This window comes from Teleopsis dalmanni, chromosome 1 (genome assembly GCF_002237135.1).
Source record: "Teleopsis dalmanni isolate 2A chromosome 1, ASM223713v2, whole genome shotgun sequence".
Classification (NCBI taxonomy): Eukaryota; Metazoa; Arthropoda; class Insecta; order Diptera; family Diopsidae; genus Teleopsis; species Teleopsis dalmanni.
The window spans coordinates 25,655,506-25,666,267 of record NC_051846.1 but is presented as its reverse complement, the minus strand read 5'-3'; the positions used below and the strand labels follow the sequence as shown (position 1 = coordinate 25,666,267).

The 10,762-nt window shown below is 28.1% G+C and overlaps 2 protein-coding genes across 2 annotated transcripts; both read right to left on the bottom strand.

Annotated features, from left to right (window-relative positions):
* Positions 1 to 3,725: 3,725 nt before the first annotated feature.
* LOC119670954 (C-type lectin 37Da-like) lies at positions 3,726 to 4,796 on the bottom strand. The gene is made up of 3 exons (XM_038081412.1): positions 4,688 to 4,796; positions 4,553 to 4,632; positions 3,726 to 4,119 (listed from the first exon to the last, which is right to left on the bottom strand). The coding sequence occupies exons 1-3, from the start codon at positions 4,755 to 4,757 to the stop codon at positions 3,748 to 3,750; spliced, it is 522 nt and encodes a 173-aa protein (XP_037937340.1). The 5' UTR covers positions 4,758 to 4,796; the 3' UTR covers positions 3,726 to 3,747.
* Positions 4,797 to 7,013: 2,217 nt separating this feature from the next.
* LOC119672088 (C-type lectin 37Da-like) lies at positions 7,014 to 8,717 on the bottom strand. The gene is made up of 3 exons (XM_038083047.1): positions 8,642 to 8,717; positions 8,501 to 8,580; positions 7,014 to 7,458 (listed from the first exon to the last, which is right to left on the bottom strand). Exons 1-3 carry the CDS (start codon positions 8,709 to 8,711, stop codon positions 7,081 to 7,083), a joined length of 528 nt encoding a protein of 175 aa, XP_037938975.1. The 5' UTR covers positions 8,712 to 8,717; the 3' UTR covers positions 7,014 to 7,080.
* Between the last annotated feature and the right edge of the window lie 2,045 nt (positions 8,718 to 10,762).

The following is a 10,762-nucleotide window of genomic DNA, read 5'->3' as shown; positions in this document are numbered from 1 at the left end:
TTAAAAGAATTTTAGTATTTTTTATATTATTAATTACGGATATATGTAATAATAAAAATTATTTGATCCCGAGAACAAACAATTGAATGTAGCACATCAACATTTTACAAATCAATACGATTTCAGATATTCTCACGGGTTCTCACTAATAGATTATACTTTCACTGCTTAGTAATTAGTAAAAGGTTGGTAGTCGTAATAGTAGTGAACACTCCTAACATGAATAGCTCCATTTTATATTCATTTACTACCTCCTCAGAAAAAAATAGTAATAAGATATAACTCAAATAAATTGCAAACTAAAATATATTACTTTGAGTTGCGATGCATAAATAAAATTGAATATAAAGAAAATAATTTGTGCATTTGGAGTACTAACAAGTGAAAGCCTGACACTTCAATATTAATAGAATTTTTGAAGAAGTGAACCAACCAACCAACCAACTAACAATGTTTATGTTATATGAAAATATAATATTAACCTCAAATGCAGATGAGCAATTATGACACAAAAGATATACATGCATATAAAAACTATAAAGAAGACTTAATTATGTTGAAATGTGTCACACTAATCAAAAAACATGTTCTAGAATTGCCTTAACTGTAACTGAAGATGTAATTTCCAAATCAACAATTTTGTATGTAAAATAAAGCAGTTAAGTGGCCTTTAGAGTTGCCACAAGCATTTGAAATATTTTTCCCTCCTTTCTTTCTGTGCCACACTATTTCAAAATTAACCCAGAAATCTAATTACTGTGCTATGTGTAGAGTTAAATTGTATAGTGCAACCAAACAAACGCATAAGCAAGGACACATTCATAAACACTTTCGTAGAAACTCCCAACTAAAGCAGCGCAGCACCAAAGTGCAAAAAATTATATGGAAGGCTATATTCAGATACTAAAAGCTATCAAAGCGCCAGGCTGCCGACAATGCATGATGAAATGCGATATTTTAATAGAGGAAAAAGCTATAAAAATTTGCTTGAGTCCACAATTGTGTGCTGGTGTTTGCATTTAAAAGTAGAAAAATAAAAATAGTGCTTAAGAAAATTAAGCAAGCAGATATTAAAGTATTTACAGTGAATTTACCATATACACTTAAATGTAGAAAAAAAAAACAAATTTATTTAAACACATATAACAACAAGTGGTTTGTGGAAAAATAAAAGATAAAAAAAAAATTAACGTTTTCTTTGTTAATCTTATTAAAGTAAACTAAGAAATGAATTTCTTTTTAGCATGTTCAAGCATTGTTAAAGTCAGGGTTGTGTTAAAATTTATATCTTTCACACATCAAATCTACCGATCGGTTGGGGCGATTAAAAAAGACCTCATAGTGTTTTAAAATTTATGTTTAAAATGTTTTAAATTCGATAAAACATATATCAACTTTATATAGAAAAATGAAATTAATAGGCTAAATTATAATTCTATATAACTTAAAACAAAATTTTCCACTAATGTGAAAACTTATAGAACAAAATAACTAGTTCAAGATATTAAACAAAAATATTGAGAAATTCGGAGAATATTTTCCTGTTTCTCTACAAGTACATAATTCATCTTTTATCTTTTCGAACCCAATTTCATATTTATGTCGTAATAAAATTTTCGAACTCGACAGCTGAAATTACAAGGATTGCTAGTCAAAGGGTTTCTTTATATATTTATATATTATGTCCACCTATATTCGCTTGCAGATGGTGATAGTACGATGACAAGCCCGTGAACATAACATATATAATATCCGAATATTATATATTTGAAAGTTGCAAGGTTGCATTCTTTCACCTATACTATTTAATATAGTCTTAGATGTGGTTATGTCGGAAGCTATGAGCACAAATCATGGCATATCATTCGGCCTTCATAACAAACTTACTGACCTCGATTACGCTGATGACATCTGTTTACTAACGCATAACTTTTCCCAGATGCAAATATCGTTAAACAACATCGCAAAGCGTGCACTGGCAGCTGGTCTGTCAATCAATATCAACAAAACCAAGTCTATGCGTTTCAATTCAAACTGCTTAACGAAGTTTCAACTAGATGGCTCCTACATCGAAGATGTACAAAGTTTCTGCTATCTGGGAAGCTACATTTCGAACAACGGCGGCAGTCGGCAAGACATACAGTACAGGCTATCGAAAGCGAAGCAAGCGTTTGGAACCCTTAACAAAATCTGGCGTTCATCCAACATCACACAACGCACTAAGATACACCTGTACAATGCAAACGTAAAATCAACTTTACTATATGGTAGTGAGAGTTGGAACCTAACGGCAAGAGACGCACAACAGCTACAAGCCTTTGTCAATCGTTGTCTACGACGCATCCTTCATGTATTCTGGCCAGCAACCATAACCAACAATGAGCTCGGGTTTAGAACGAATCAGCCTCTTATAACTGATGAAATAATGATGCGCAAATACAAATGGCTTGGCCATACGTTAAGAAAACCCGCTGATGATATCGCAAGAAATGTCTTAGATTTCAACCCTCAAGGCAGTAGAAGACCAGGGCGTCCGCGCAACACTTGGAAACGACAAACTGAAGCCGAATTAAGAAATGCTGGAAAGAGCGGGAGTGAAACAAAACGTCTTGCATTAGATAGAGTTCAATGGAAACTATTTGTTACGGCCCTCTGTTCCACCTAGGAATAAAAGGATTAAATAATAATATATTTGAAAGTAACTATTAATAATGTAAAAATGTTGCTAAAGTAAGAGTAGAATTATTTGATATGTACTGTAATGATCACAGAACTGGTTTTCAAGTAATACACATAGACATAATAAAGATTGGTCATGATTATAAAATCGTTAAGATGTTAAATTAATCGAATTTAATACAAAACGCTCTTATTACTTATGGATTCTTCATATTTTTACAGAAAAAAATTTGATCAATCATACTAACTTCTATAATTTTGGAAAAAAATGATTTATTTTTAATACAAATTAACTGGAAAGAAAAATAGTAGTCTCTAATGTAGTAGTTATTATAAAATAGAACAGATTATGCAGTAAAAAAGAAGCAACGCCTTAAAGCACATTCGAACCCAATATTAATTAAAAAAATGTTATTATCTGATTGGTAGAACTTCAAGATCAATTCAAAAGTATGATATGATCAATTTAACTGAACAAATGGAGTTACTTAGTCAAACAAAAAATACCACAATTGAACAATGCAAAAAATATGACATAGAAGTAGCAGCAAAACAATAAAAAACCTTACAGACATTTGATAGCTTGATAAAAATTTTTACAATTTGAATTGGATGTACTACCACAATTACCATATTCTCAAGAACTGGTTGAATCCAATTATAGTTTATTTAACTTAAGACGTCAGAAATTAATTAAATCAGTTTAGTGCTAGCAAATATCAAAAGTTTTGTAATCTACTGTCAGAAAGAGCTCAGAAGATATTCGACCAATATAGAGATAAAATTCAATTGAATATTTAAAGCTTTAAGGAAACGAAATTATTTTCGGAATAACTAAAATTAATATATAGCATTACTGTCTAACACGAGCTCTTATATAAAAATAGTCACCTATATTCACTATTTAAAAAATTGAATCTTATATATATATTATTATTATATAATCTTATATTATAAGATTATTATTATCTTATATATTTTATAAAAAAAAAAAGTAAAAATTCTTTTACGAATTTCTTAAAACGATTTGGTATTTTTAGAAACAAATTTTTTTTTTCAAATATTAAATTATACCCATAAACAGACCATTTTAGGTTCGGGTGCTTGACAAATATAATAGGCTTTTCCGTTTCTACACTGCCAATCATTCATTTTAAATTGTCCTTCACGCAACCACAAATGTACACAATCTTCGATACCACCATTATTGTCTGGTTGTCCTTGAGACCAGTTTGCAAATGTCATTTTTTCACCATTACTAACCCAAGAGAAATTTCCTTCTTGAGCCAAATCATTGCCAGCTATCCAAAACCAATCATTTTCTCCGTATCCTTTAGATAACAAATAACTTGATATTGCATTAAGTTGATCATTAGTTGTTATAGTAGCCAAATCAGCACCCAATCTACGACATGTGTCACGTGCACCGAACCAATTTATCTATGTGATATTAATGTAACAAGTTGTGAATATATTATATATAATAGAAAAATGAAATCATTAGCACTTATTTATTAGTACAGTTAAATCTATATATGGACTGTAACTTAAATCTTTCTGTTTAAGTCAACCCAGATTTTGAGTACTTAACAATTACTGCGAATTTACTTTTAGCTAACTCTACCGAATTCAGACCGGAGAAATTTAAAATTGTTTAATATACTTTGACACGGTAACAACCGATTCATATATCCAATATTTACTTTAAAAAAAGTGATTATTTTAAATAAGTATATAATAATAAGAGAAGCACTGTAACTAGTCCTAGTGCTACTTACTTTAGAACGAAATTCACTTATAGATTTCTTTTAAGGATACTATTTCAATTAACAATTCTTCGTACTTTTGTAAAAAAAATTTCATTTATCTTTACCTTATTGTCATGAGGAATGTAGTAATAATTATTATCAATTTTTAAAAACGAGCTATAGCGTTCACTTCCCATGCATGTTTCTATATAGAAAATCATTTAATAGAAAATTTATAATTCTAATTATTTTTCTCTTACCTCCAGACTTCGAAGAATCTATGAAAATATAAAATAGAACCACAAATAAAATTAAGCGCGATGTAGTCATCTTGACTGTAAAAATTCGTTTAATTAATAGCTAATTTGCAAAATCTTTTTATACTGTCATCGCCTTTCAAGAAATTCAGAGATAAGAGGTATTAAGTGCCAAACCTCAACGAGATAATGAAAAAAAAAACAATACTGGAGGGAAGCCCCATTTCAACATCAGTGTTTGCAAATTGTCATATTATAATATGATAACCTCATTGCTCTTAAACACCTTCTTAAAGAAAAAAAGATTGTTTATCATTACTTTTGTTACACCCTAACGATGAAAGTAGAATCGTTTAAAGCTTTCTAGATTCTGACTGTATCTAAACAAGTCTTTTGACTTGTCAAATTATGAAAATAAAGGAAACTTTTTTAACGAAACTTATTTTCGATGCAAAATATAAACTTTTTTTTTAAATATAAACTATTGATAACAAATGTTATCAATAGGTGGTAAGCATGGGCTTATCACCTTGATATAACCCATGCTATTTTCAACAGTTCTTCGAAAAACCTGCTTCATTCCATTTTGTTTTGTTTTTTTTTGGTGCTGAAGTGTCTTAGAGACGTAGATCTAGTATATCATGTGGATTACTATATGTACACAGTTTTTTTACAATTTTTTAGTATTCACACATAAATAAATAAAAAGTATATATGAGTAATAAAATTATATTACTTATAAGTACTTATATTATAATAAGTGTAAAGGGCTGAAGTGTCTTAGAGATGTAGATCTAGTATATCATTTGGATTACTACATGTACACAGTTTTTTTACAATTTTTTAGTATTCACACATAAATAAATAAAAAGTATATATGAGTAATAAAATTATATTATAAGTACTTATATTATAATAAGTGTAAAGGGCTGAAATGTCTTAGAGATGTAGATCTAGTATATCATGTGGATTACTACATGTACACAGTTTTTTTACAATTTTTTAGTATTCACACATAAATAAATAAAAAGTATATATGAGTAATAAAATTATATTATAAGTACTTATATTATAATAAGTGTAAAGGGTATTGATGGCATTTATAAAGCTAAAATTTAATTTTTTATGACTTTCTAATTTATTTCGCAAATATATTCATCAAATCAAATTAATTCAAATTTTATTTGCACTTTAGAATAATAATTACTTTTAGCATTTTTAAGTTTATTGATAGTAAACTTATCTATAACTACTAATAAATGTGAAGTGTAGATGTTTAGAAGATTCAAGCAAACAATTATTAAGGTCATCATATGTCATGATTTAATTTAAAATTTGCATAAAATAAATTAAGTTGAATCTTATTAATCCGGAGGCTTATTATGAATGAAGTAGAACAAACATATAATGTTTTAAGACCGAAACTTTTATATTCAGAATATTTTAAAATAATATTCATATGACAGAAACAAATATTTAATTCGATTTGAATATAATTTGGCAATATATTATTTTCAGCGTTTTGTTTGATAATTATTCGAGTTAAAGAATTTAACAAACATAAGGTGGGTCAGAAGTAGTAGTTATTAGTAAGTAGTCGTTAAACTGGACTCGTGTATTCTTATTAGAAAAACAATTTAACATGGCGATCTATATGTATATTAAGCTATCTCTAAACAAAATTGTAATAGACCACGTCAACATATTATAACTATCGATACTGCTAACAATTAATTTTCCTGCAATATTCCAAATATTTACTAGACTCGTTTTTCGACATTCCCCAGAATCGCAAAGCAAAGAAAAAAGAAAGATGATCAAATGTCTTATTCTGTATTTTACAGAAACTGTCAGTATCTTTTTATAATATCTTTGAAAGGATGTATGCAGTACTGCCATGCTTATTTTAATTCTAAGCAAAAGCTTTAGTTTAATAAATATGTAGTATAACTCAATTTGTTCAATAATCGTTTATAAATAAAAATAAATAATGTATGATATAAGATTAAAAGTCTTATTAGCTGAAGATTACACATACGTATACCTTTTAAACCACACCCTCCGCCGCCTGGCTGAATTTAGTCGCCTCGTACGACAGGCATGCCCTACCCTACCGTGGGAATGTTCTAAGCCCTATCCAGTCGGATAAAACTTCTGCATTTCATGGAATCATTTCATTTCACAATTGTAAATAAAATATAGAATTATTTTTTTTTTTGATAAATAATATATTTCAAAATATTATATATGAAAAAACTTTCAGAACAAAATACTTTCAAACTAAAGTTGGTTGGTACTTATAAATCGTAAGCAATTTAAAAATGTTTAATTTAATGACATAATAATCTAATATTTCATCATATTTTTATTTGCATGCTTTTTATAACAATTTGAAATTATCCCCATATGCAAACGGTTTTAGGTTGAGGTGCTTGACATATATAATAGGCTTTTCCGTTCTTACACTGCCAGTCATTCATTTTAAATTGTCCTTCACGGAACCACAAGTGTACACAGTCTTCAACTTTATTGTTATGATCATTATCAGGTTGACCTTGAGACCATTTCGCAAATGTCATTCTTTCACCATTACTAACCCAGTAGAAATTTCCTTCTTGACCTAAATCATTGCCAGCTATCCAAAACCAATCATCTTTTCCATAGCCTAAAGACATTAAATGTTTTGATAGTAAAGTAAGTTGATTATCATCCGTTATTGTAGCTAAATCAGCTCCCATTCTCTTGCATGTATCACGTGCATTGAACCAATTGATCTATGTAAGGTTTAAGTAATAAAAATATAAACAATAATAATTTTTATGTGACTAAAAAGACAGCATTAGATTAAAATTTCCAATCGTAATATACCGAACATAATATATTTCACTTTAGCGATTCACACGAAGATACTATTTAATAAAAAGTATAAAAATTTGTAGTATATGTCACTATATGAAATGAAATTAGAACATATAAAGACAATAAAACATTTTAAAAATATTTTGATTTGGTATAGTCTCGTAAGCTATGTATTTCGAGGTATATGAAAAATGTTAAAAATCTATAACATTAACTCTATCTATAACATTATAGTTTTTGAAGTAAAACATGGTCACTTATACTAGAACTGTACATGGCTTCAAGAATGTGTAAACAGTAGTCTAAGTACTTGAGCATTTGGATTTAAATATGTTTAACTCGTCTGTTTCACAAGGACCACTTAGATATACAGCGTATAATATATAAACATTTTTTTTCATTAATCTTCCATTAATCGTTAAAGAGCAGTTTATATTTATAGCGCCAACAGTCATTCATGGCAGAAATCATAAATTGAATTTAAAAGTGTCGACATTAGAAGCTTTACTTAAAGAGAAAAAAGTAAGAAGAAATACGTTTCAAATTTTCGGCTCGATAAATTGTCAGAACAGAATAAAGTAAATTCTGCATATTATATATAGTATAAGTCGCAAAGTTTTTAGTAGTGATAACGTTGAATCTTTAAATACGTTGACAGATTTATAAACTTTTCAAAAGGATTTTGAATTAGTATATCTCCTACTATTAATGTTGTTTTTAGCTACAAACGTTAAATGTCAACATAATACTGAACAACTGTTTTTTGCCTCTGAAAGAAATGCTAGTTGAAATAATGAAATTCATTGGAAGTTGTTCTCATCTGCCAAAAAATTGCTTACAGTGCTACCAACGTTAAAATAGAAAATATTTTACAATCACAAGGAACAGATTACATATTTGAATTAACAGTTTTTTGGGTTAATTTAACGCATAATGAATTTTATTTCTTATGTTTACCTTATTGGAATGATGAATAAGGTAATAGTTATTACCAATTTTATTAAACGATTTATAGCGATCGCTTCCTAAGCATGTTTCTGTAATTAATACAAAAGGATATAATGAAAAGATTTATAATTCTTTTTAAATTCTTCTTACCGTCCGATTTAGATAAATCTACAAAAATATAAAATAAAACAGCGAACAATATTAAGCGCGGTGTAGTCATTTTGACTTTAAGAACTATATAAATAATAAGAGATGAGCAAAATCTATTTATACTGTTTGTTAGTCCCAAGAAATTTAGATAACTAAAGCAAGCTTACTACAAAAATAAAAAAGAAAATAATAATAAAGGTAACCCAATTTCAACAACATCATTTGCAAATCTTTGCAATAATAATTGATAACAAGAACAAGTTAAGTTTGTCATAATTATACTCGTCAGATTATTATATATAATCGGTATACTAAGTTAATTATACTGTTTGGAAAGATTTTGCAGACCATATACATTATGTTATTGATCAGTACATATATTGATTTATGCTGATTGATATATCTCTCTGTTTATCTCTCTATACAAACTAATCTGAAGTTTTCAAAAAATCGATTAATAAGTTTTTTATGTTCTCTATTCTATATTTTTAGGTTCTCTTTTATCTAAATTAAAATGTGGATTTGGAGTATTTTTGTAATAAGATAACTACTATAAGTGTGAAGGGTATTAAAATAAGAGCAAAGACAAACTAAAAATATTGCACTTTTTGTAATTCTTGAAATAATTATGAGTATCAGTGCTTACCAATTTCTTAGAAAAAAATTATCTTTTGCTTTTAATTAAAATGTATGCAATAAAGTTTAATGAATCAATTGATTACTTTTTAACAAAGATATTACATGTAGTAAAAAATTACAATACATATACTCAAAATTTGAGTTAAGGTGCGTTATTCAACTAAAGAGAATTCGACGAACAGTAGTATAAAGTTCTGTTATAGAATCAGGTAACATTTTTCTTGATTTGAAAATAAAAATTGTTTTAAATATATACATACTAAAACATTTTTTAAATTTTGTTCACAGACGTCTAATTTTCATAACTTCTCTAATAGTAAATATATATAAAATTCGATGGTTTATTTTTTTATAATTTAAATATAATTATTTATATTTAAACTAACTTCAAATCGAAAGCAAGGAACTTAAAATTAAGTTATTTATTAATCGTATACCAAGCTAATTAAAGAATAACAGAAACAAAAAATAATTACAATATAAAAGCATAAAATGTTTAAATGATAAAAGATCTAATGTATTTAACCAGGATATGTCGTCAGGAGTCTTTATATAAGAGTAAATATTGGGAAGTTATCAAGAATGGAAGTGACACTCTGCTTTGAGTGTCACATAAAATCTTGCTTTGAATCTCGGGAAATTGCTCATTCTTTTTTCGTGGTATACTTAGTTTAGTTAAATAAGCAACTCGTGAGAATAGTAAATTAATTTTTTCAAATTTTTCGTAAATTTGTACTTCGGGATAGCTAGACATTTTTGAGATTTCAGTCTTAAACATGGTGGGTTGGATAATGTTTGCATTGTTATTGATCTTTTCGTCGTGTCGGCAAAGGAGGGCTTGTTTCTTTCTTATTTTCCACATTGTGTAATATTTACAGAGAGACTGAAGAATAGTCTTCAGTCTCTCAGATTGTTCTCAAACCAATAAAACAAACAGAAGAACCGATTAACAACTGATGAAATTATTAAAGCACGGAAGCTAAATTGTATAGAAATTGTATTTAAAGATATAAATTATACAGTTTTTTTCTGAAGCTATGATTGTTTCATCGTAAGATCGTTAAGAACACGCTAAACGATTCCGTGTGTTGTATTCTTCAACTAAAATCCTTCATATAGCAGTATAAAATTTTAATATGTGTGACGAATGAATATTTTGTGGATAATACCCTAAAGGATGCTTTTTTTTCAGTTTGTGTAACTACATGTATATAAGCAAAATGTACATAATTTAATAAATTACAAAGAACTTACACGAGCGCACATATCTACAAGTTTTGTCATCGAAATATTGTATAAAACAGCCAAAAGCAATAAATAGAAATATAACATGACTAACGTGAAAATATCTCAAAGTAGGGTTTCCACAAGCATGGAAACATCACACCGGGAAATGCTACGAGCGATGGGAAAATTCCTAATAGGAACTTGAGCAAAATAGAAAATAAAAAAGTATGAAGTAGTAATAAAAAAATTGTTACT

Excerpts from the sequence above, each read along its gene's own strand:
- LOC119670954 (XM_038081412.1), bottom strand. The coding sequence starts at position 4,757 with ATGACTACATCGCGCTTAATTTTATTTGTGGTTCTATTTTATATTTTC. Across the intron at positions 4,633-4,687 it reads AGATTCTTCGAAGTCTGGAG|AAACATGCATGGGAAGTGAA; the intron begins GTAAGAGAAAAA and ends TTTTCTATATAG. Across the intron at positions 4,120-4,552 it reads ACATTCCTCATGACAATAAG|ATAAATTGGTTCGGTGCACG; the intron begins GTAAAGATAAAT and ends AATATCACATAG.
- LOC119672088 (XM_038083047.1), bottom strand. The coding sequence starts at position 8,711 with ATGACTACACCGCGCTTAATATTGTTCGCTGTTTTATTTTATATTTTT. Across the intron at positions 8,581-8,641 it reads AGATTTATCTAAATCGGACG|AAACATGCTTAGGAAGCGAT; the intron begins GTAAGAAGAATT and ends TATTAATTACAG. Across the intron at positions 7,459-8,500 it reads TTATTCATCATTCCAATAAG|ATCAATTGGTTCAATGCACG; the intron begins GTAAACATAAGA and ends AACCTTACATAG.